Below are 25996 nucleotides of genomic sequence, written 5' to 3'. Positions count from 1 at the left end.
GTTGAGTTTGTATGTGGTATATGGTAAATATCTATATTAAATTTTTTGCATGAAGAAATCCAGTTAGTTCCAGCACCATTTGTTTTCTCATTGTGCTATTATTTGCTTGGGTCTCTGCTTACAGTTTATTTGAGTATTGTATACTTGGGAGTAGAATTGCTGTGTCATATGCTAATTATGTGCTTAACTTTTTGAAACACTGAACTTGCTGGCTACTGTGAATAATGCTACTATGAACATAGGTGTATATTGAGACTCTTTAGTTCTGCTGTTGTAGGGTTATCATTGGTTCTGTGCATTTTGATTTAGATCTAACTGGTTGAAAGTATAGTTCAAGTTTTCTATATCCCACCTTGGTTTTTTTTTTTTCCCACCTTGCTTTCTTTCTTATTATTCTATCAATTACTGACAATGGGAGATTGAAGTCCCCAACTGTTACTGTTGAGTTGTACATTTCTATTACCAATTCTGTTTATTTGCTTTATGTATTTTGGAACTATGATAGTAAAGTATACAGTTCATTAGCATTAGGTATGTCTACATATTATGGATCCATTCCCAGAACTTTTTTATCATCCTATGCAGAACTTAACCCATTATAAAACTCCCCATTCCTTTTCCTCTAGCCCCTGAAAAATATTATTCAACATTTTATCTCTATAAATTTGCCTATTCTAGGTATCTCTTCTAAATGCAATTATAATACTTGTATTTCCTTTGGTGTCTGGCTTATTTCATTTAGCATGGTGGTTTCAAGGATTACCCACATTACAGTAGTATTGGAATTTCATTATTTAAGGCTGAATAATACTCTGTTGTATATGTATGCACATTTTGTTTATCCATTTGTGTATTGAGAGACATTTAGGTTTAGCCTTTTTGGCTATTGTAACTTTCAGTGATACCATGTCTGTTTGAGCTTCTGCTTGCAGTGCATTTGAGCATTATATACTTAGGACTAGAATTGATGTCATATGCTAATTATTTGTTTGACTTTTTGACAGTATTTGCAATGATGCAGTTGCATCATTTTACATTCTTACCATCAGTGCATAAGGATTCCAGTTTCTTTTCCTTTTTTTTTAAGAGTAGGAAAAATTTATTGGGAGAAAGAAAGCTTCTGCCTAATAGAGACAGAAGGAGGACCAGAAAGTGGGTTGCCCGCTCACCCCACTTTTCAAAGATGTTTTATACAGCAAAGTCATGTGGTGAGGCAGGTACAAAGTGGGACAAAACTGGAAGACCCAATGGAAATTTACAAGGTGGGCATGAGGTGGGGCAAAACCATGACCAACCAATAAGATTACAAGCACAGTCACCCAGGTAATATTGATTAAATGCAGGTCAAATGGGGGAGCAAGTCACATAGCAAGTGTACTAGGATTTTCAGTAAGGGTGTGTCTGGGATATTTCCTGGAAAGGCTGGGTTAAGACCTTGGCCCCCCCACCCAGGTGATTGATACCTGTTTAGAATATGATCACTGCTATTCATCCTACATGGGCGTGGTAGTTTCTCTCCTTTTACAATGCAGGCCTTCAGTGAATGTGTCTTCACTGTCCTCCATGTTGGCTCCTTGTGGGCTGGCCCTATCTAACTGCCTACAAGATATCTAATTAACTTACCTATCTGCAATATTCCCCCCTCTGAAGTACTCCTAACTGCTGTGAGGGGGCAAAGGGCGAAGACCAGTCTGGCTACTTCCAATTGAAGAGGGTTGAAGTTGTAATCAGCAGTCAGAGTTACTCTATAGAGGTCTGTCTGAAGGCCTTCAATAGGCACCAGGCATTGTCATCTTGGGTAGCCTTATAGCTTCAAGTCTGGAGGGGACAAAAGCCAAAGAAGCAGTTAAGAATACATGGGCTAAATAATGTCATCAGGACTGCTCTGAATATAGCCAACAAAGGTTTCCATTGGGAGGAACTAGTAATAGCCTCCCACAAAGAGGGTAAGAAGGTCCAGGAGACTTCAGAATCCAACATAGAAGTCGTATAGTTTAGCACTTATGAGCTGTTTACAAGGTTGATCTGGTGGATCCCGGTAAAAGAAGTCTAGCACCTTTGTCATTGGTTCCATTTGTATGACTGTTTTGAGTTTGGCAGCCTCTAGGCAAGAATAAACAAAACTTTTAAGAAATTAAAGCATGTATAATCTAAGCATGAGCACACTAGAATGGAAGAGCAGGTTGTGGAGAAAGTCACACTTAGATATTGAAATAGTGACTGTAATCTACTGGCTCTTAGATTCTTTCATTGATAAAGATTATGTATAAGTCTGATACTTTAAGAAGAGACAATTTGAAGAACAAATCTCACTTAAGAAATTTAAAACTATAGCTGAGGTCTTACAGATTTCACCATAGTTTTTTCCTAATGGTCCATAACCATGGTCAGCTACTGGTGTAGCTAGAAACTGCCAGAAGGGGTCAGTGACTGGAGCCCCTTTTTATATCTAGCTTTATTACTATAGCAGTATTTTATACCTCTTTTAGTTATTCTTTTCTCCTGGTTGTTTAAGACCAAGTTAAAGTGAGACCTGTCAATCGGTGTGAACCTCTTGCTCTCTATCAAGGTCAGTTAAGTCTCCTCAGGCATTGGTTTGGAACCATGCATAGAGCCTCTCAGCTCCTGTCAGTGTCATCTGTCACGATGGGTCATGGCCTTGCTTGACCATGTTGCTTTCAGTGAAACCGTGGGAGATTTTTCCCTCTTGGTGACCCTCCTTTGGCACATGGTACATTTGTTCTCTGGTGCCCAGCAATCTCCCTGCTCAGGAGGTTGGGTGACTTACCAAAGATGTAGGATCCTGTAGGAAAGGTTCCTTTGTTTCCTGGATCTTTGTTGACCTTGAGGGGCCAGGGCCAAAATGTTGGCTATCCTCATAGCCCAGTTACCTGTCTGGTTTTGGACTCCAAACTTTAGTTGTTGAACACCTAGAAGAGAAGATCAGTGACATAAGTATCTCAGTAGGCGCAGTGAGCTTAACTATTGTAATTTCATCTGGATATTAAGCACTTTTGAAATATATTTTTTCAACCATGGTCATTTTAGTAGTTGAATCCTTGCAGAATGTTAACAGACAACAGTTATACATTATATGGAAAAACTTTAGAATCGAGAGCCACACATAGTATTTTAGCATGGCAGTCATGATGACATTTTTATTGTAACACTTACATGTCCATCTTAGTACGGAATAGTCTTTCAGTCAAACACCTTTGTCTGATCACAAGACATTAAATGACATACAGAAAACTCTTATTTGTTATTCTTTAGTAGGATGCCATATAAAGAGAACATGCATATTGGCCTATTAATGTACTTTAGGAATTCCTAATGTCTAGCCTCAAATTTTAGTGTGTGACATTGTTTCGACTGTTTGGCAACTGAACATCCCTAAGTGTGGTGACACATAACATAGCTATCACATGATTTTTTAAGAAAACTATTATTTGACTGGTTTTCTCATGCTGGCTCGATATGTACTTCTTATCACAAGTAGCTGGAGTGCAAGAGAAAGGCAGATACCTGAGTCAAAAAAGATCATTAGAACCTTGTTTTCCCACAGAAAACTTAGACCATGACCAGTGTATACATATCACAATAACATCTTTAGCAGTGTATTTCCCACGAGGCTATGGAAATTATTGGGGTCCCCAGGATTCCAGTTTCTTTACATCTAGGCCATTTATTTTCTGGGGTCCTTTTGGGGTGGGGTGGGGTGGGGTGGGGGGTTGGAATAATGATCACTCTAATGGGTATGAAGTGGTACCTCATTGTGGAGTTTGGCATATTTTTATGGTGGTGTTGTGGCTTTAAAGTTACATTGAGACTTAAGCTCCTTACATTGTAACAAGTTTAGAAGTAAGGTCTGCCATTTTACACATTTCTTTTTCTTTTTCTTTTTTTTTGTACCAGGGATCGAACTTGGGACCTTGCACTTTTGAGGCAGGCGCCCAGAATCACTGAGCTAAATCCCTGGCCCTACACATTTCTTAAAACAATGTTTGTGTGCTTTTTGTGTATTTGTGGTGATAAAAAAAACATTTACAGAAGCTGGGCCTGGTAGAGAATGCCTGTAATCCCTTGGAAGCCTGAGGCAGGAGAATCACCAGGAGTTCAAGGCCAGCTGAGCTACATAGTGAGACCCTGTCTCAAAAAACAAAAAAGGCAAACAGAAATTACAGAAAACCCACAGATAACATCATATGTAATGGTGAGAAATTAGAAGGTTTGCTGCTAAGATCAGTAGCAACTCAAAGATGATTCCTGTGAAATACTTGTATTCATAGTTTGCAGAGAGTGTTTTTTAGTTTAGCTTTTTGCTAAGAAGATGGTGATATAGTTATGTCTTTCTAGTGGCTGAAAAAGTATATATCTCAAATTTAAGCCTAAAGTAGATTATCCTAGAAATGTAATTTAAAATATGATTTGTTGTTACGTTCTGAATTATGTCTTCCCCAAGTTCCTATTTTGAGGCCCTAACCCTCACTATTAGTGTTATTTGGAAATGAGATTTGGGGAAGGTAATTAAGTTTAGATGAGGTTGTGAGGATAGGGTCTTCAGGGTGCAATTAGCGCCCTTATAAGAAGAGGAAGAGATCCCTTTCTGTGTATCTTTTTCTATACTATTGAATACAACCCAAGGAAAGGCCAGTGAGTACAAAGTCAGAGAGCGGTTGTCTACAAGCCAGGAAGCAAGCCTTCACCAAATGCTGACCTACCACTGGTGCCTTGATCTTGGACTTATCTAGAAGTGTGAGAAATAAACTTCTGTTGTTTAGCCACACAACCTGTGGTATTTTGTTATAGCCGCCTGAACCAACCGAGACAGAAATTGGAATCTAGAAGGGGAATGCTGCTGTAACACATACTGTACCTAAAAATATGGAAGTGGCTTTGGAGCTAGATACTGAGTAGAGGCTGGAAGAATTTTGAGGTGCAAGCTAGAAAAAGCTGTTACTGCTGTGAAGTAACAGTGAAAGGTGATTCTGAAGAGACTATATAAATAATTTTTGCATACAATATTAGAAATGTAAATGTTAAAGTTGGTTCTTTTGAGGCTGCAGATGTATATAAAGAACATTGTTATTGGAAAAAGGAGAAAAGGCTATCTTTATTAAAATAGTGGCAAGGAACTTGACTGGTGTTCCTGTTCTAGTGTTTTGTGGAAAGTAGAATTTCAAGCTGTGAAATTGGATACTTAGTTGAAGAGATTCCTGAGCAAAGTTTTAAAGAAGTGGCCTAGATCCTCCTAGCTTCTCGTGGTAAAATACATGTGGGAAGAGAGCAATGAATTGAAGGAGAAATTGTTAAGCAAAAAGGAATCAGAACTTAAAGATTTAGAAAAATTCTCATCCTATCCATATTTCCAAAAAATGAGAAAATATATTTATAGGGAGATTAGTATGGATGTGACCCATAGACCTGATTAGCCACCTCAGCATGACACAGATAGTGTGACTTGAAGGGGACAGAGATACGTCAGAATTAAGGAAGGCTATCAGACATCTTAGATTCTGTATAGACAAGGCAGTTAGCTATTCAGCTGCAAACTTGTGCTATTCCTTAAAACTGAGGAACGGCCCTGAAGTGATTCGGAGATCATCCAGATCACTGTCCTAGTTTCCGCAGGTTGGCTGAAGTTGTGGGAGCAAGCATGTATGGGGCCTTGAGGGTCTAATTCTCTACAGCTTATAACTTGTGTGGTTTCACATGTTACCACTGGAGAGGAGTTTTGCTTTGGAATTTTGTCTCCAGTCTCATCTTTTTCTCATTTAGGTAAGACTGGACTTTAGACTTTATAGTTTTTGCTGGAATGAGTTAAGACTGAGGGCTTTGGAGATGGATGTTTTTTTTTTTTTTTTACCTTTGAAAAGGGCATGGATATTGGGAGGGCAGGGTTGAATGGTAATGGATCAAATTGTGCTCCTTTCATCACCCACCCTGGTTCATATGTTGAAGCCTTCACCTGCAAAGTGATGGTTATGTGGAAATGGAACTTTGGAGAGGTGGCTGAGGTTTAGATGAGTTCATGAGAGCGGGAGCCTCGTGATGGAATTAGCTACCCTTATCAGAAGATGTATCAGTCAGTATTTACTAGAGAAACGGATATAACACAAGATATACAAATTTATAAGAATTTACAAGATTGGCTTACAATGGCCACCCACAGAGTTGGATCAGGAAGAGTGTAGAGGATCCCTCTGCACACTGGAGACTGAAGGATTTAGTTGAAGGTCTGGTGCTCACTGCAGTGTCCCGTGTGAGTAGGTTTGCCGTGGAAGGGTGCAGAGTCAATGCTGGAAGGAAGGCTGAAGGATCCGTGCTGGGAGCCGAAGAGGGTGCCACAAGGCAGGAGATGACGTCCAAGGTGAAGGCAAGAGCTCCTCCAAAGGAACAAGCAGTGTCCTTCCTTTCTCATTTTCCCTTTATAACATCCAAACAACATACTGCTCTAGGGTGTGGAATTGCTGACCTGATTTAGCTAAACTTCTCAACCAAACTTCTCAAGTTGACATAATCACTCAACCATCACAGAAAGGAGACAGACAGATCTTTGAATCTTTGTGGTCACACACTGAGGAAAGACCCTATGAGCACGTGGTGATAGGACAGCTGTCTATTTATAAACTAGGATGGGAGCCCTCACTAGACATCAGATCTGCTGACACGTTGGTCTTGAACTTCCCGGCCTTGAACGGTGAAAAAAAATTGTTTGAGCCACTCAGTTTGGTGTTTTGTTAGAGCGGCATGAGTAGGCTAAGGTTGTTGCCTATCTTTATATTTATATAATTATTTAAATTGTCACAGGTAAGCTTATTTCTAATGGGGTTTTTTTGCATATATAGACTCAAAGTGAGACCTAATTGAAATAATATTTTTATATGTAATGCTTTGGTTGAGTTAGAGTAAACACAATGAATGTGGAGTTTCTGATAATCATTTATTAAACTTTTTCTGTGTTGTTTGTTCATAGACGTTCAGCCTGTTGCTTATGAAGAGCCCAAACATTGGTGTTCAATTGTCTACTATGAATTAAACAATCGTGTTGGGGAAGCTTTTCATGCATCATCTACTAGTGTGTTAGTGGATGGATTCACAGACCCTTCAAATAACAAAAGTAGATTCTGCTTGGGATTGTTGTCAAATGTTAATCGTAATTCAACAATTGAAAACACTAGACGACATATTGGAAAAGGTAATCTTTCATTTGCCTCCATTCAGTTGAATTCATTTGTTTTGCTGTCGGTGTATTGTGTAAGGGTGCTAGAAGAATATAAAGTATATTAAGGTATGACCCCTGCCTCAAATTGCAGATATTGAAGAATTAATTAATCAAATGATAAGTCCTCTATTACTTATGCTGTTTAGTTCTTCTCCATACTACTGAAGATCTGAAATCATATTACTTCTTTGGTTCTTGACTGTTACCTTGGCTAGAATACAAGATGCACAGGAATTTGCCCTGTTTATCCTTAGTAGATAGAATAGTGTCTGACTCCTAAACTATACAACAGATATTTATGGAACATATGAATGCTGGTGAAGGATTAGAATTTAATAATTACAGTATTTGTGGAATATCTTTTTAATTGAGATGATCTATAAGAATTACCAGAGTGTTAGAGTTAGAGCTAGGAAACCCAACATGAATAGCAAAAGTCTTTATTGGATTTACCCCTTGTCCCCATTTTTTAAAATTCAGGTAACAAGGTTCTATTTATAATTCATTCAGCAAGATAGTTACCACAACAAACAAGGCACTTTTCACATTTCAATGAAGTGCTAAAATCTCATTATCTAGTAGTCAGGAAAGAAAGCCATCCCTGGTAGAATGTATTCCATGTTTTTTGGGATATTTTGTTTTTATACCTTGCTGCTTTTTGCTTCTTTGATTTAAAAAGTTAATCCAAAATAAGAATAGGAAAATATAATCATGATGAGATTTCTTACGGAAGAGATTAAAAACAAAAGTATGTTGAAGCCGAGTGTGGTAGTTTATGGCATAATCCTAGTACTCTGGAAAGCTGGGGAAGGAGAATTGCAAGTTCGAGCCCAGTCCAGGCAACTTAGTGATTTAGCAAGACCTTGTCTCAAAATGAAAAATAAAAAGGGCTGGAGATGGAGCTCAGTTGGAAGGGCCTGTGGTTCAATCTCCAGTACTGCAGGGGGAAAACCAAATTGAAGACAAGTTTCCATTCTCTCTCTCTTTTTTTTTTTTGGTACTGGGGATCAAACTAGGGACTTTGCTCGGGAACCACTGAGCTACATCCCAGGCCCTCCATTCTCTTTTGACTTCATTACCAAGTTACCATGTTTTTTTTTGTGAAATACTTTACTTGTATGCATTGGTTCCCCCTCCTCCCCAACTACAGTAAAAATACTTTAAGGGAAATCTCTTTGGTAAAATTTAAAATTCTGTAATCAGTTTTTCCAGTATGTCATTCTGGGATCCTTTTGTTTATGGGTCATTTTTATTTCTTCAGAAGCAAAACACATTTTAAAATAATCACAGCTTGATACAATTCAGTGACTTTCATATGTGCTGAGGTATGTAGGTACAGAGATGGTGTTAAAAAGCACTGTTTGAAAAGTTGCCCATCAACAGACAACAAATAAATTATATGTATTCATTTTAGAATTCTATAGTATTTAGGATATATGAACAATAGAAGATTTATTATTTTGGAGCATAGTAAAATCTCTAAGATTGGTTAAGATGAAAGATCGAGTTTGTAATGATTTAAACTATGCTACCATTTATTTACATTAAAAAGGCAAAACGGCCAGGGATTTAGCTCAGTGGTTCTGCTGCCTGCCTTGCCAGTGCAAGGTCCTGAGTTCGATCCTTGATACAAAAAAAAAAAAGGCAAAATATCCCCCTTACATAAAACCACATAAAAATATTCCTGAGGAACATATATTTATAATGAAGTCTATGTTAAAAGATTTGAAAGGATATACACCAAACTGACAGTTTCTATCTTTGAAGAAGAAAAGTTTGAGGTGTTGGAAGAATACGTTGGGAAAATACTAGGTGACTCCAGCTTTCGTTATATAATTTGAATTTTAGTATTGAAACTGTTTTCATGTATTTTGTATGTATATTTTTAAATATCAAAACTTTTAAAGTAAAGTAAATCTTATTTAACAGCACTTCCTGTGACCTGAAATTACATGTATGCTTTTATATGTGTGTGTGGGGGGCAGTGTTTGTTTGCTTTTGTTTTTGCTTTTTTTTTTTTTTTAACTGCCGTCTTGGTTGTTAATAAAAACAAAGGACAAAACTGCCATATGACACTTTATAATAGCTGATAGCATCAGGCATTCCTTTGAAAGGACTCATGAAAAGGCAGATTTAGGGTGTTTTTTAGTTATCTCATTCATGGAGATGATAAATGATTGCTAAAAAGGAAAAAACCCAAGTGAATAACCTAATAAACTGCTAACTTGAGGCTCACCTCTTAGTTGTTTGAAGACCACTTTAGGAGTCAGACTTTTAATCTTGAATATCTTTAGTGGCAGAAGGCCATCTAGTGGTAGCTTCTATCTAAAGACTTTTGAGAGTTTGCTGTGTATTTCTGGGAATGTTGGCTGGATCAACAAGCTCTTGGGCCTCATTATTCTTTGTTAAGCTGACTGTCCTGCTGCCCATCTTTTTAAGGTGTTCATCTGTACTATGTTGGCGGGGAGGTGTATGCGGAGTGTCTCAGTGACAGCAGCATATTTGTACAGAGTAGGAACTGCAATTTTCATCATGGCTTTCATCCCACCACCGTCTGTAAGATTCCCAGCAGCTGCAGCCTCAAAATTTTTAACAATCAGGAGTTTGCTCAGCTTCTAGCTCAGTCTGTCAACCATGGGTTTGAGGCAGTATATGAGCTCACCAAAATGTGTACCATCCGAATGAGTTTTGTCAAGGTGAGTGGGTTGTGATATGTAATGTAATTTGAGTCAGTGGAAGAATGCATGTCTGCGGGTTATAATAAAAAATTTTGTTAAATTCAAACATGATCAATACTTTTTTTTTTGCTTAAATTCTTTTATTAGTACGGTTTAGGTATACAATACATTTACATTATCAATGCTTTTAACCTGATTTACTAGGTTTTAATTTTAACCGTGATAGGTCTAAGATTTCATTTTGTAATCCAAACATTATAAAATGCATGATTGATTTTGATTTTGATTCTGAGTAGGGGTTGAGCTAACAGAGAACTCTAGTTAAAAGATTAAATTGGGGCTGGGGATTTAGCTCAGTGATTCCGCTGCCTGCCTCGAAAGTGCAAGGACCCGAGTTGAGTTCGATCCCCGGTACCAAAAAAAAAAAAGATTAAATTGCTAGAAAGCAATACTAAAATTGCTTTTTGAGTCCCTTAGCTTTCACAGTTTAGATTGTAAGATTGTATTGGAATGACTTAACAGAATTGGACTCCTAAAACTATTTTACTTATATCTAAGCTTTGTTTTAAGCATCTTGCAAAATTCAAGTTTATGCTCTTGGCCTAATTTTATTGAACATTCCAAAGATTATGGTTCATGAACAAAATTTGGAAAGAATTTTAATGATATCTGTATCCATCCATCCATCCATCTTCTAAACTATAACCACATAGTCTTTAAGGATTTAGGATTTAGTCTAGGAAGAAAAACTATCAAATGCTTGTGGTTCTTTTTCTTTTTGGCAGTAAGACCTAGTATTTCCTTGCTGCTTTGTTGGAGGTCTGTTGTTATGTATGTTTATTAATTGCTCTAAAGAAATTTCCTCCTCCCTCTTCAGAAATATTTATTTTAATCTTCATTCTCTCATCTTCCCCAGTCTTTACCCCTTCTTGTTCTCCTTGTTTTCTTGGGCTAGGACAGAGAACTTGTAAATTCAGGGCAATAAAAGTAAAAATTTTCTGTTTCAGGTTTTTTTTTTTTTTTTGGTACCAGAGATCGAACTCGGATCCTTGCGCTTGTGAGGCAGGCGCTGGAACCACTGAGCTAAATCCCCGGCCCTATTTCAGTTTTTATATAGAACTTTAAACTAGTTTTCAGCTCATTTCACCTCACTACTTTCCCACCTTTAAGGATAAAGGCTATATGATTGCATTAAATTACTCATGCACACATTGATCAATATCTGCAGTGTCTCATTTAATAAAAAAACCCCCTCAAAACCAAAGCTTTTGGTAACAAAATCTGACATGAAGCAACATGAGGCTTTTTGTGTGTTTTATTTATCCTAGTGAGAATGTATCTCATAGCAGAAATATTAATTGTGAAATACTGTACTGTATGACTTCCTTAAAATTAAAAAAAATTGAAACTTGTTTGGCCCCATGGATTTTTAAAGAAGAATTGTGTTATTAAAAAATTCATGTATTTTTTAATAATATAGCTGTTGTCTTGCTTTTAAATTTATGATGAGTGCTAAGATTGGTTTTGTGATATTCTGTGTAAGTACATTAAGAAAAGTGTTTAATGTTAAACTATCTTTTTATTGTTAAAATTGGTTGAGAGTGGTTGGTTGATGGTTTGAAGAGGGATTTGCTGTGATACCTCTTTATTTTCATAGGGCTGGGGAGCAGAGTATCACCGGCAGGATGTTACCAGCACCCCGTGTTGGATTGAGATTCATCTTCATGGGCCTCTGCAATGGCTGGACAAAGTCCTTACTCAGATGGGCTCGCCTCTGAACCCCATATCTTCTGTTTCATAATGCAGAAGTGTTCTTTTTAATTATATTAGTGGACTTGTTTTAATTTTAGAGAGACTTCCAGTACAGATACTGTGAGCTGACATGGAAAAACAGATGTTACAGCTTATTTTTTTCTACATAATTGTGACCAACACATTTGTATTTTGTGATGAATCTACATTGGTTTGTATTCATGTTCATGTGATTAACTTTCAAAAGTCTTGTGAAAGATGCAGAGTATTATGCCCCCATAGATTGATCTTAAACTAGAACATGCTTTTGTTTATTATCCCAATACTTTTTAAAAATTTGTTAATTTCTAAAAAAATAATACATCACATGATGAAAAATTGTAGTGTTAAGACGGCATATATAGTGAAAAATAAGTTCCTTTCTTGATCTTCCAGAAGCTGTACTTCTAACAAATTCTTTGTCCCACTAACTTTAAAAAAGCATAATACATTGTTTTTCAAAAGCATAAGGTAGGGGCTTACACTATTAAAAAATCTTTTTTTGAAGGAACACTATGCACTGCTATAACAAGTAGTGTTCAGTAAAAGCAAAGTGATAGTTTTCTAGCTGCCATCATAAAATTTACATTTAATATAGCTAAATGTCTGTCAGTGTAATGTGATTTCATGCTATGTATCTTTTGTAAAACACTTCCTTTTTAAAAAAATTATACAAGTAATTGATCTCTCTTATATGTCATTTATTCAGAATCTGTTGTAAGTACAGTCCTACTTTATCGCTAGTGACAGTGTATGCACGGCCTTGTTCAGCTGTCTGCCGCTTTTGACCAGTGTTGCAAGAACTCTAATTTTGACATGCATTAACCTTTTATTTTGCACTTTTATGAGTGACAGTTTTTAGTATAACCTTTGCTAAAGCACACTCAAGTGACTTGGATTTAGATGCTTATCTTTACTTCTTGTACCCCTTTTGTATTAACAAACACTGCAATTTATAGATTACAGTTGTAGAAAGCTATGCATTTTAAAATTTTCAACCTAGGTTATAACACAGTTAATCTGTAGTCTAACTAAGGTGTCTTAAATTCTCTACAGTTCTATGGGTGTTATTAATGTTGGGCAAATCATGTACTTAATGATTTTACTTTTACTTGTATCAGTCTCCCCATGCAATGACCTGTGCACTACTTCTACTTGATCTTAGCCAAAAGGCCGAGAAGCGATGTGTGCACTACTTCCATAGCCATAGGAGATGTCAAGGATGAGGCTACTGGTCTGATATGAAATGAGTCAGCAGTAGATGTTGGGATAGCTGGTTTTAAAATATTCACATTTCAAAAAAAATGCAGACTTATTTCACCATCAGTGCTCTTTTTCAAGTACCCACGTTGATGCTAGTCTCACAGAACATAATCCTCTAAGAGGAAAGACAAAAACCCTAAATATCCATTTAATCAGTCATGCCTTTGGCATTGATCATAGGACTCTTAACCACTTTTTCTAGGGTGCAGTCAGATGGATCTTAGTTGTGGCATGAGAATGAAGAAATTATTTTGAAAAGTTAATGACCTAATTTTCCTATCAAAATGAGCTTTATTTTCTGATGCCTTTTGAAAGCATATAGAGCCATGTCATTCTTCTGTTAAAAATACTTTGGTTTGACTTTTGACTTTACCCTTCCTGCTTTTATGAAAAAAAAAGCGCATTTGTTAAGGAAAGGATTTTTTGATCTTTTTTTTTTTTCTGTGTCATTATTTATTGCTTTTTCAAAGTGCAGCCATTGGATGGTTTTTGTTCCTTCAGATGAAATGCCATGTGTGTTTCAGCCCACAGTTGTTTGCTGGGTAAAATGAATTCTTTCAGTCACCTGAGCCTTAAACATATATGTTACATAGCAAGTATTCTTACACTTCCAAAGCTGGATCAGTCACATGACAGAGAATTACTTTCTTATTGATAGAACTTAAGAATTTTTATCATTCTTTTATTTAGCAGGCTCATGGCAGTCTTTGGAACAATCTTATATAAAAAAAACACGTTGAATGACATACATGTAATCACCTTTAGTGGATTCTAGTAAACTAGTAGAAACTACTGTTTGATGTTTTCAGCTTGTAAGCTAAAAATTGCTACTTGCAGTCATCATGTAACAGCCTTTAGGATTAGCAGGATTTTATTTGTCCTTTTCTGTATTTTTTCTAAGGAGTTTTTTCTCATGATTAATAGTACTGAAAATATTAACTATTAAAGAGTTTTCCTGAGAACCAGGTGTGGTGATACATGCGTGTAATCCAAGCACTCCTGGAGGCTAAAGCAGGAGGATCATAAGTGCTAGCCTAGCCTGGGCAACTTAGTGACTTAAAGTCCCCAAGGCTGCACATGTATCTATGAATAGGAAATGAAAATTGCTAGTAATATTAAAAACAAAAAAGTAAAATTTTGGCCAAAAAGGATCTCTTAAAAAGAAGCCATTTCAGAATATAGGGTTAAGGTTTTTTTTGTTTGTTTTTTTGAGACATGGTCTCACTGTGTAATTCAGGTTGGCCTTGAACCCACTGTGTGGCCCAGGCTGGCCTCAAACCCAGGCTGGTGATCTTCCTGCCTCAGCCTTCCAAGGGCTGGGATTACTGGTGTGCACCACCACACCCAGCAAGATTTTTAAAAAAATCTAAATAGTAGTTTTTAGTCAAATTTATGCAAACATCAGCACCATTAGAATAATCACACTCTGTAGCATTTAAAAAATATATATATATCAGCTAAAAAGAATAATAAAGTTATATGCAGTTTGGTGTATGCATAAAGTAGAATAGAATAAAAAATCTCAGTGGTGAAAGCAACAAGTAGATGTTGACTGGAAAAAGGATAAAAGAGGTGTATTTGACTGGCATTTCTTAGTATATTATGATCTGGTTGGTATTTCCTGGCTAAATGATGAAATGTAAATTTGTAGGCGTGTTATTGGTATACTGAAATTCATACTTAGAGAAAATGTAAGGAAGACATCAAGAATATCAAATATGCATCAAAGTATAAGTAATTTTTACATCATGGTTGCTATTTAAGAAAACTGGTAATAGAACTGGCTGGATTGCTGAGGTGAAATTCAGTAAATACAGTTACTAGATAGTTCAGTAAGCCACATCTAAAGTACAGATAGAGGATGTGCTATTTTGTATTTTTCATATTTGAGAGTAAGACATCCTTTTGAGATATAAAATGATCGGTAAATCTTCAAACTTGAAATCTATTGTCAAAATAAGATTGGGGGCTCCCCTTCTAAAACTGCATCTCAAGAGCTCCCTATGTGAAACAGTTCCTTCCTCATATAGTGTCCTTTTGCAGGAGAAAGTTTATATAATAATTAAAAATCCTACCCGTAGCAGACAAACTCTTCTGTTATAGAGAACATTTGGTATACTAATTTGAATCCCTCCCTCCCTCCCTCTCTCCTTTCCTTCCTTCATTTTGTGGTACTAAGAATTGAACCCAGACTAGGCTTGAACTTGGAATCCTCCTCATCCAACTGATTCTTTTTTTTTTCGCCTGTACTGGACATTGAACTTGTGATCCTTCTGCCTCATGTTCTCGCTGTGATTATAGGTCTGCACCCTCACTGGAGTTCTTTATACTTTTTCTAGTCATTTGCTTAATAGTACTTTGGATCATTATCACCTTTCTCACTTAAAATATATTAATATCCTTTGTACTTCCTGAGGAAGGAAGACTCTTGATAATTGTTGAACTCAACCTCCAGTGATGTCTCACATTTTGGACCTATTTACTTTGAAGACATCAGAGCCCACCTGCCTTTGTCTTACTATTAACATCTTTTCTTGATCTCTGAATATAAACGTGTGTCCTCATAACCATCAGCTAAATAAACAAGAATCTTTTGAGATAGTACAAGTCTGATGGTTTTTGAAGTGTTTGGTGAATTTCATGGGAAGGCATTTTCCTAAGTGGTGGCTTTTAGGTTTCCTCAGATATTAACTAGGCAGCTTTTTGGAGGATCATCTCCAGTTTGCCTGTTTTCCCCAGAGCAGCAGTATTTTCTTCATGGATACAGGTAATATTCTTGGAGATTTTTCTTATCACAAAGTATGGAAAGTGAAAATTCAAGGCATATTTTCTATAGAAACAAAGAATTTTAATTGCTGGACAGAAACTTGCAAAGTCCTTTGAAATCCACTGGATTACAGTTTACTGTGTTCTGATAACAGGAGGTAACAGTATTTATCAAGCCTTTTTTATACTAGATTACTCATAAAAGAAACATCTCCCTGGCTGGGGCTGTTCAGGTACAGCATTTACCTAGGTGCTTGCAGCCCTCAGTTCTATCCCTGTTGATATGGTGGTGGACTGGGGGGAGACCTTCCTTATTTCCCCAAATATAACTGTATTATAATTGGAGTGACACTCTAAAATTTAATAATTTACCACAACCAGTGGGTTGGGGTGGTTTTTAAAGTATGAATACATGCTGTAAGGTTGCTGATAGCAGTTCCTGTAAAATAAGTGATGAATTATTTCATTGTAAAGATCTAGTTCTAGAGCAGGATTCTTTGATCATTCGTGGCACAATGAGAAAGAGTTATGTTATTCTTGTCCAAATAACTCAGTTCTTAAAATTCTTAAAATTACTGCAAACCATTATCGTTTAAGGATTTGTTTAAAATTGCTGTATTTAAAAAGTTAAAAATTTTGTGTACAGGTAGATTCTTTTCCCATTAAAAGATAGCATCTTTTTAAATACTAGCTGGTATTAGCTATAACAAAACTCCTGTTAGGCCAAAGAGTCCCACATTTTTTGTAAAAGAAGAAATATATTAGGGTCAGATTGTTCCTTTTAATACTATTGGAGATGGTGTTGCTTGTTTTATTGATAACGTATTTTAGCTGTAGGAACTATTGATAATGGTTGGGCAAATGATATTCTTTTTGACCTGGTTGAAAATTCATTTATTTTAAATTAGGATAGGATTGTAATTATGGAAACTCAATGTGTGTACCTACCCCCATTCTCTTAATAAAATATTTTATATGCAGATGATAAAGACCAAACCAATGGCTGCACTCTTGTCTATTTGTACTTGTTCTGCTTCTGTTTATGTGTAGAAAATGAAATTCTAGTAAAATGCTTCAATTCTATTATCTTTTTGATACTTACAAAAATGTGTTAGGTTTTACTATATTGTGCTTTTCAAAGCCATAACTCTTAAGAAATTTGTTTTTGCATATTGTTTGCTAAACTTTATTTTAATAAACCTCAAAATCTGCTTATTGTGTCATATTTATTTGTGATACTTTGCTCTGATTTATGTTCTATTAAGAGGAGTTACAAAAGAGGCATGAAATTATCGGTTGATGCAACCAACTGAATTATATTTTTGTGTGCTAGTGGTAGAAAATATGACTATACCATACCTTCCCATCCAGCTCAGAATAATCAGGTTTGCTCAGAATGATCGCTCTTTCTTTCCATTGTTTATAAGGGAGTTAGTGAGTTTTTCTCTTTTATTTTAAAGGGGGATTTGGGCCTATAGTCTTCAATTTTTCTGAGTTTAGCCGCTACTTTTCCTTTTCTAGATTTTTTCTTTTTGTCTAAATGAGGGGGCTTGACAGGATAATTGGGAGGCATGACAGGCAGATTGCATTTAGGACCTCTGACTCTGGCATCAGCCTGTCTGCGTTTTGAGTGCTGGTCTCTGTAGCTCTGCGCTCTTACACAGGTAGCTTAACCAGTCTGTGCCTCAATTAACTCATCCTACTTCATAGAACATTAAATGAAGTGATACAAGTACAGTTCTTAGAAATGCCTAGTACAAAATAGCTCATACTTTCAATTATCATTATCTTTTCACATTTCTGTTACTTGTATGATTCAGAGTAATCATTTCTGATGCTTCTTGATCTTGGTAGATCAACCCTTGATTATCCTCTTTGTGAATTAGATGTGCTTTTTTTTCTTGTCCTTCCCCTCCATTTTTTTGAAAAAAAAAAAAAAATCACAGGCTAGCTTTTTATTAAAAGCCTGCTATGGTGCATACTTCCACTGCCCTTTATATTACATATACAACAAAAATAGAAAAGCCCAAACATTTTAACCCAAAATAGTAAACATAAAAAGTTCTTATTCTGTTCTTTAAAGCCTTCCTCAAAAGGAAGTTTTTGTAGATAAGTTATTTCTTGTGTCATTTGAAAGGCATCAAATAAAGTATTTCACTAGCTGTTGTAAAAAATTTCAGTGAGCTCTGAGTTGTTGGCTTCTTTTAAATTTAAAATAATTAGTTTTCTAATTGATGTAGCCTAAACAGTTAAAGATAATGAAGGGGTGAGACTCAATGGGTGATACTTTCTATTACACCAGTTTTCATGTAGTTCATATTTTCTAAACATTTATAAGAAAGCTGTCAGCAGACTGGGCAATGCTTATCAGAAAGTTCTTATTTAGAGCTCTGTATAATATATAGAACTGAAAGGATGTATTTTTCAAAAGGTGTCTCCCACTTCCTCCCCATTGAACAATTAAAATATTACTATGACTTTTATTGTTGAATTTGTAATCCTATCTTTACTAAACTTTTTGCAAAAATGTATTTTTTTAACTTTTTTGTTTTGTTTATTTTAAACATTAGGGCAGTGAAGCTAAAATAGCTTTTGGCAGTTTGGTTAAGCATCTCCATCTTAATGTTGAAGGGGGATTTTAAGTTGGTGATTGATTCTTTTATCCTTGCAGAGTTTATTGAGGTGAAGGTGTTAAGAACCTTGTAATTTAATTTTAGTGGCCTGGTTTAGGACCCCATAATATTTTTGCTTATTTGTGAGAGATAAATCTTTGATTGCACTTGGGTCCACTGCAGGAAATGCCTTTGAGAACACATGACGTGACAAATATGTGGCCTATATTTTGCAGTTCAGAATAAAATATTAATTTTGCTGAAAAGAGAGAGACACAGAGACTCAAACAGAACAAGTCTGCAGGGGTCTGGATGGCTTTGACAGGTTTTGCCCAGTCTATAGTTTTGTCAGCATCAATTCAGAAACATATTTAATGTAAGCATTCCCGATTGCTTTTTCTTTATATGAACTGTGAAATGTGGCTTCATTAACTTAGAATTGTTTAAGCCAATTTAGTGATGTCAGTAAATGTGAAGATGATGAATGCAAGAATAATAATACATAAATGGTAAAGATTGCAGATATGCTGTTCATATGTTCAGATGCTGTTCATATCCTTTTATTGTCTAATAAATTACTTGAAGTTTCCAGATCTCGCTTCCGCCCTTCTTTGATTCTAGAACATATGTATTCAGCTGGATACCACATTCCCCAGTCTCCTTTTCAGCTAGGCCTGGTCATGTGACTAAATTCTACCCCCATGAGGTATAAGCAGAAATAGTACATGCCGTTGGAAGAGGAGTGCTCTTGCTCCTGTTCCTTTCTCTATGGCTGCAATGCAGATACTATGGTAGGAACCAGAGTTGTCACTTTGAAGTGGACATGGAAGCCAAGGGATGAGGATTTCAAAGCTGTGCTACCCCTGGAAGATTGCTGTGGAAAAGCAGTCCTGCTGGGTGTGTTGACATACACTTCTAATCTCAGCACTTGGAAGGCTGTGGCAGGAGGATCGCTTTGAGTTCCAGGCCAGTCTGGGCTACATACTTCAAGGCCAGCCTGAAATACAACGTGAGACTCTGTCTCCAAATAAATAAAAATAATCCCTTGCCACCTACCCTAGTGTATGTGTGTGTGTGTGGGGGGGGTGGCTTTGTTATAACTATTTGGTGTAACCTTGATATTACCTACTTACTCAGTTACTCTCAACGAACTATTCAGTGCTTACCAAATTGAGCTTTGTGATCCTCAGTAGATCTGGTGTCATAGTTACCTTCCCTCAGGGAAAGTGAAACTGAAACATGAGGTTTAGATTCCTACCAGTTTAGGTGTTAATCCTATCAGTGGTGGAGAAGCAGGAGCAGAGAATGAGGGAAACTAAAATACATGCTCTGCTCCTGTGTTTCTGAAGCTATTTTTGTCTAACCCTAAGCAGTGTTATATTGCTCATTTGTTCAACTAATAATTGAGAGCTGTTGAAAGTCATGCTGAGGATTAAAATAATTATTTCCTTCGTGGATCTTTAGTTGATGGAATCAACCAACAAAATACAGAGTAAGTTCTAAGGAGAAAAAGCAAGAGGAGACATCAGTGTGGGAAGTGGAGAGGAATTACAATTTTATATGTAGTTAGGGGATGTCTCATTGAGAAGCTAATCTTTAATCAGTTCAGGAAACGGTGAGGAAATCAGTAGAGAAAGTAGATGAAACCTTATTCAAGTACACTGAGAAGGCATATGAATGATATTGCTAAGATTTGTGCTTTCCTACAGGAAAAGAAATACTTCAAGCAGAAATAGCTAAAAGTACAGACTTAAATTGCATGTTCTTTAGCCTCTGTGGGTGATAACAGCGATAACTGAGGCACTATAGAGATGGAGACAGGAAGGGTGAGTTGCTAACAACTTTGTGGATCACCAGCCCTAGCAAACTGGCCAGTCAATAAGGTAGAGTCCAACTCAATATTTCATATGTTACAAGTTTAGTTTAAGGTGGAAAATCAAAGGAGACATCTTCAGATAAAGAATAAACAGGTAAATTTACCTTAACTTCTAGTTTTGTTTTTCCATTGTATTTAAATCAACAAATACTGTTTTATGCCTCTTGTGTTTTAAACTATGCCAGACATTAAGGAAACTATGCCAGACATTGAGCAAGAAATGAAAAGATATCCCTAACCCCATAAAACTTAAATGGTAGTATGAAAAAGAGACATTAGGCTACTAATGCAATAATTTAATAGGCATGTTTAAGGGTATGATTTGGGACTATTAGAGAACACAGTTGATCTTATCTTGGGGCTCAAGCAAAGTCCTTTTTTGAGAAAGAAAGATTGAAGTTGAGATCTAAAGGATAAAAAGGTATTAATCAGAGGAAGGAGAAAACTGCTTAGGTAAAGGGATTTTTGGGATTAAAAAGCCATTGTTAATAGAGCCTGGAGTGAAAGAGCAATGTAATATATGAGGTGAGTGGGCTCAGATGATGCTGGGCTTTGAGGGTCAAGGTTAGAGCTTTCCTTTTAGTCATGAGAGTGAGGAGAAGCCATTTAGAGCATAAGCTGGGGCTGGAGGCAAGTGCTAACATCAAATGTGTGTTTTGATTGGAGAGAGGCAAAGTGGATGTAGGGATTTGAGATAGAGTGGTGGTGGTGGAGATGATTTGATGGAGTAGAGTGGAATCCAGGAGATGATATATTGCATATGGGAGGACGAAGAGTTTGGGTTTAAAAATGACCACATGCTCTTTTTTTTTTTTTTTTCCAAACTTTGGACAGCCACATGCTGGTGCAACTTACTGAAATTGAGAAGACTAAAAGTATCCAATTAGAAAAATGATGAGGTTTAGACTTGCTGAGTTTGAGGCTTCCTGTGAGAATCCCAATTAGAGTTACTAAGTGGGCTGAGGGATACTGTGGAGAAGTCACTCAAGCCAAGAAAATGCATGGGGTCCAAGTAACTCTGCCCCCCAACTCTGGTCATACCTACTGGGGAGTAGCAGACCTCTGTATGGTCTTATATAATACACATCCCTGACAGGGTAACTACAAGTCATTGTTGGGAAGTGCTGGAAACACTTCCACAATGGTTCCATTGGTTAATCATGGTGATAGCTCACATTTAGAGCACTTCCTCCTGGTCAAACATGAGGTAAACACTTTAATCTACAATGTCTCATTCAAAGTTGAAGATCCTCTGAGGGAGGTACTGTCCATTTTACAGATGAGGAAATAGACTATCAAAAACTCAGAAATGTGATTGAAGTGTAGAGTAGGTGATCAAGCTTGGTCCCCTGGCTCCAGGACTCAGCCTTTTGGTCACCACTCTTTCCTCTCCCTGATTCTTAGTGTCTGCAACCACCCCCTCACCTTGTGTCATCTTTTCCTCAGCCTGCCTGCTCCCAGTGGCTGGTTATAGCAGAGGAGCCCAAACACCTATGATATGGGCTATATTCCTATTTTTAGCCTGCCATGCTCAGCTCTCTAAAAGTAGTTTCAAGCAGCTTGGCCTTGGTAGGATAGCAAAGGACAGGAAGATGCATGTGTACAGATGGACTTCCCAGATAGCCATCTGTCTTAGCTTTGGTTGCCATAAGAAAATAGTGTACATTTAGGTAGCTTAAACAACAGAAATTTATTTTCTCACAGTTTGGAAGCTAAAAGTACATGATTAAGGTTGGTTCAGTTTCTGGTGAGGGCTTTCTTCCTGGTTTGTAGATGACCAACATCTTGCTATGTACTCACATAGCCTTTTATCAGTGCATGGAGAGAGAGAGAACATTTGCTCTCTGGGGTTTCAGGACACTAATCCTATAGGATCAAGGTTCTACCCATATGACTTCATGTAGCCTTAATTCCTTACTCCAAATATAGCCATTCTGAGAGTCGGGGCTTCAACATAAATTTTGGGACATTCAGTCCATAACATCATTCGATTGTGTAATCACCACGTTGGAGTTAACTTACTCTGCATATTAGTAGAGGGCAGACATGAACTTGGCTGCATCCCTTCTGCTGAGGGGGAATCTGAGGCTGGATCCAAAATGAGAACGAACCTATAACTTCTCAGCTAGTCCAGTGCTATCCTGAAAAGGGGAATGAAGTTATTTAGGGCCACAGTGCCGACAAATAATATTTTTACTGACCCAGCTTGCTTTCTAGATTTTAGGTTTCTGTAGGCCTAATTACTCATATATTTGAAATGGCCAAGCCTTTGATTTAGGTGGCTAAGGCTACTGTAACCCCATAGAGACATCAAAGAGATACTTTCCAAGTTGTGTCCCATCTTCCCACTTTTCGGTTTTAACCCATTGATGCCTTGTAGCAGTATTTTATCAAGGGATTGCAGGAGTCTCCTGAACCACTTTGGCTCCAGCTGTAAGGACTTAGGAACTACAAGTGACTTCAAAGCCAGTCATCCACTCATGTTCTTCCCTGAAGGAACCACATCTGTTTCTGATTACAGAAGACAGTGGCCCTAGTGAAGAGCACATCCTGTTTGTGGGTCAGCTTCTGTCAGTACTGCTGCCTCAATTGAGTCTTCAACTTACGTATAATAATAGCTATCATTTATGTGCTCACTTTGTACAAGCATGGTGCTAGCCTGTTACACTGGTTACATTGATTAATATTCAGCTCTAGAGAGCCAGCTGATATAATACAGACTCGGGTTAAATAATTCATACAAGGTCACATAGTTCTTGAGAGGAGGAGCTGGAATTTAAAGCCAGACAGTTGGACCTCAGAGGTTGTTCTCTGACCACTCTGCATACTACATTCAAACCTAGCCACCAAGAGGTGTGGTAGAGGCATGCTGTGGGCTTGCCTTAGTCTCCTACTTTTCACAACTCCCAGGTCAAGGCTGAAGTGGCCTCCATTTCAGCCACAGATAGTTTCAGTATACCTGGCAGGGCCTCAGATTTACCATTCATATCCATCTAGTCTTCTGTGCAGCCAAAGGTCATGCAGATTAAATGAGTTACCTTTACTGTGGACCAGAGAAGTTTGGCCACATTTCCAAAGACTAAACTAAAATGTTCTAAGAATTAGTGCCTGGAAGGTGTTAGCTCTGGAATGTGTGGCCATCCAACCTGGAGGTTCTTGTTTTTATTGTTCATCTCCACTGCTTCCTGGCATAGGGGCCAGGAGGGAATCTTGGACAGTGGCTGAGGAGAAGTGGTGATGGCCTCTGGATAATTCAGTGTCTGAAGACCTTTATCAGTGTTGCAAAACTGCATTGGCTGGGGGCAAGAGTCCTTATCTTGCTTCAGATTCTCAAAACCCCAGTGACTCCATAGATACTCTTGTCAAATTCTTTTTCAGTCAGAATTTCTTTAAACTCTACTGTATCTTTGATCCAGGTGATTCCTGGAAGGTTTTGTTTTGTTTTGTTGTTGCTGTTGTTTGTTTGCTCCCTCCACCCCACCCCTTGGTATTGGGGATTGAACCCAGGGCTTCCTCTATGCTAGGCTAATACTCTACCCCTGAACTATATTCCCAGCCCACCTGGAACTAGTTTAAACTCCTCTACAAAAAAGATTCCCTGGAATTACATCAACTTTGAAAATGGTCAGGGTTATTTACAAACTTCTCCATTTCCTCTCTCTGTTTATAGAGATTTTCTCTATCTCCTTTGAAATTCCCCTAACAGGGTTTATTAGAATTTTTTATTTTTGTCCCTGTGGGATTCTCCACGGCTGGCTTCTGCCTACTTAAAAGGAAATGCTGTGCGTCTTGCCCCACTCTCCCACCTTCAGGCCCTTCATCAGATGTTTCTGATCCAAGATAACTCTTCCGAGGCTTCAGGCCTAATGAAGTTTCTGAGAGCAAAAGGGAAGACAGGTGGGTGGAAGGAACTGCCCTGCAGAGAGGGTCTAGTGGAGTCCAGTTACCTGGAATTCTCTCCGCAGGATAGGTTGCAATTTTCCCTGGATACAGCTCTGAAAAAACTTTGCAGAGTAATTGGCCCTGAGGAAAGCTAGAAAGGAGGAGGTTACATCACACTGACCTGGGCCACAGCGACGGGGAGCAGGCCCTTGGAGCTTGGGTGTCTTCTTGCTTCAATCGACCTCTCTTTATTCCCTTTTCCAAGCGTCGCAACCAAGGACCATTTTTCTCAGTGCTGGGTCTAATTCGTTGAGTTTTTATTGTGGAAATGTGACCCCTGAAGAAGTGAGACAGGAATTTCGACTGCAGCGCCCTGCGGACGAGACTGTATGCTCCTCCACTGGGGCTCCCTCCACTCCTGCCAACAGAAGGAACTGGGTGTTTGGAGCCGGGTGGAACTCACTGAAACGCCGAGTCCTGTCATTTTACTGGGGGAAGCTGCCTCCGAGGGCCCTCATTCCAAAGTCCAGCTGAATTCACGCTGGGATCCTAGGGGGTCATCAGTGCCAAGAAGAAAGTGAAGCAGTAGCAGCCTTTGGAGATAGCCCCGGAACCAGACTCTGGACAGGCAATCAATCCCCAGGCTGGTTAGGTACACCTCAGGGTGCCTGCGCCTTCCATGTGCAAAGTAACAAAGTCAGCCCACAGCAAGTAGGGCTCCTGTGCCTGAGTGGGCACACGGTCCTTCGGAGTGGTTCCAGGGCAAGAAAGCCTAGGCCAGTGGAGTACCACCAGGTACTGGGATCGGGACCCTATGCAGCCTACTAATCCCTCCAGCCCCCTTCACTCTCCGGTTGCTGCTCTGGGTTGAAATGGGTCTTTGGGTCAGGGCGAAGTGTTCTTCGGCCAGCGCCCCTCGGGGGCAAGCCTGCCCTGCCCCGCGCCCGGTGGCCCAGGTTCCGTCCACCGCTAAACTGGCCGAGTCTTCCAGGGTGCTCGGGCGTCTCTCAGAGAGCGGTCGTGGGGCAGCGCTGCAAAGGCCGAGTGGCGCAGCTGGCAGCCGATAAAGAGGACGACGAGCGCCACGGAGAGCAGCAGCAGGAAGAAGAGCAGCAGGTAGGTCGGCAGGTCGGGCTTTGTGGCTGCACCGTCCCGCATGCCGCGCGCGGTGGCCAGCTCCAGCGGCAAAGCGCCCTCCGCCTTGACGGTGGCGCCCGGGGCCAGCGCGCCGCCACCCGCCGCCTCGGGGCTGCCCGTGGTGTTGAACAAGTCGCCGTACATGGCCCGGGGTCTCGCTGACCCTGGCGGCACCACCTCACTTCTCGCACAGGACCGTGCTGCCCAATGCCTCCATGGCGCTCCCTCCGCCCTGCTGCGCGACGGACCGAGAGTGTGTCGGGACCGGGGGCCGCGGAGATCCCGCCAGGCGCTCTCTTCGGTGTTCGCTGTCAGCTGCGCGGCGCCGGACTCCAGCCTCGGAGGGGCACAGCTCTGAGCCCGCGCTCCTCGGGCTTTCCCCGGTTCTTTTGGTCGCCACCGGTATAGAGGTCCGGAGTCGCTGACTCCGCACGGTTTTACAGCCGCCCTCTTAGCTCTGATCCCCAGCTCAGGTGAGCTCTGAGGTCCAAGGGTCTCTGGGGTGCAGCAGCGGTGAGGTGCCCTTTAAGTGTGGCCGAAGCTCGGGACCTTGATAACCCTGGACGCAGAGTGCAAGGAGCGCAGGTGGCTGAGAGTCCTGCTGCCTGGTCTCGGAGCAGATCTGCAGCTTGGGTCCCTATGGAGTCCCCTGGTGTGTGGCGGGCGAGCTTGTCCCCACTCTCCTGCTGCTGTCTGCAGAGCTGGAGAATGAACAGGAGACTGAGCTGGAGGCAGCCCTCTGCTCGTCGGGAGTGTGTGTGTGTGT

The 25996-nt window shown here is 39.1% G+C and overlaps 2 protein-coding genes across 4 annotated transcripts in view; one reads left to right on the top strand and one right to left on the bottom strand.

Moving 5' to 3' along the window:
• Smad5 (SMAD family member 5) overlaps positions 1-16934 on the top strand; it is a 55257-nt gene extending 38323 nt beyond the window's left edge. For both annotated transcript variants that reach the window (XM_087194730.1, XM_004836200.4), the window contains 3 exons: positions 6977-7198; positions 9665-9921; positions 11561-16934. In XM_087194730.1, coding sequence (XP_087050856.1) covers positions 6977-7198; positions 9665-9921; positions 11561-11704 — 623 coding nt within the window. In that variant the 3' untranslated portion in view covers positions 11705-16934. The remainder of the gene's footprint in view (positions 1-6976; positions 7199-9664; positions 9922-11560) is intronic.
• On the bottom strand, positions 396-25996 carry Smim32 (small integral membrane protein 32). 2 transcript variants are annotated; one of them, XR_015444743.1, is made up of 3 exons: positions 24275-25996; positions 2789-2930; positions 396-1818 (listed from the first exon to the last, which is right to left on the bottom strand). XR_015444743.1 is itself a non-coding variant. In XM_087194732.1 (1 exon), exon 1 carries the CDS (start codon positions 25372-25374, stop codon positions 25063-25065), a length of 312 nt encoding a protein of 103 aa, XP_087050858.1. In that variant the 5' UTR covers positions 25375-25988; the 3' UTR covers positions 21883-25062. The 2 variants fall into 2 exon arrangements, 1 of the variants encoding a protein (XP_087050858.1); XM_087194732.1 differs by lacking the exons at positions 396-1818; positions 2789-2930 and having other exon boundaries at positions 21883-25988.

The sequence above is a fragment of the Heterocephalus glaber genome, unplaced genomic scaffold, assembly GCF_053883595.1.
Source record: "Heterocephalus glaber isolate CG9 unplaced genomic scaffold, H.glaber_assembly_v1.0 deba00001606, whole genome shotgun sequence".
Taxonomy (NCBI): Eukaryota; Metazoa; Chordata; class Mammalia; order Rodentia; family Bathyergidae; genus Heterocephalus; species Heterocephalus glaber.
This window is presented reverse-complemented; position numbering and strand designations above follow the sequence as displayed.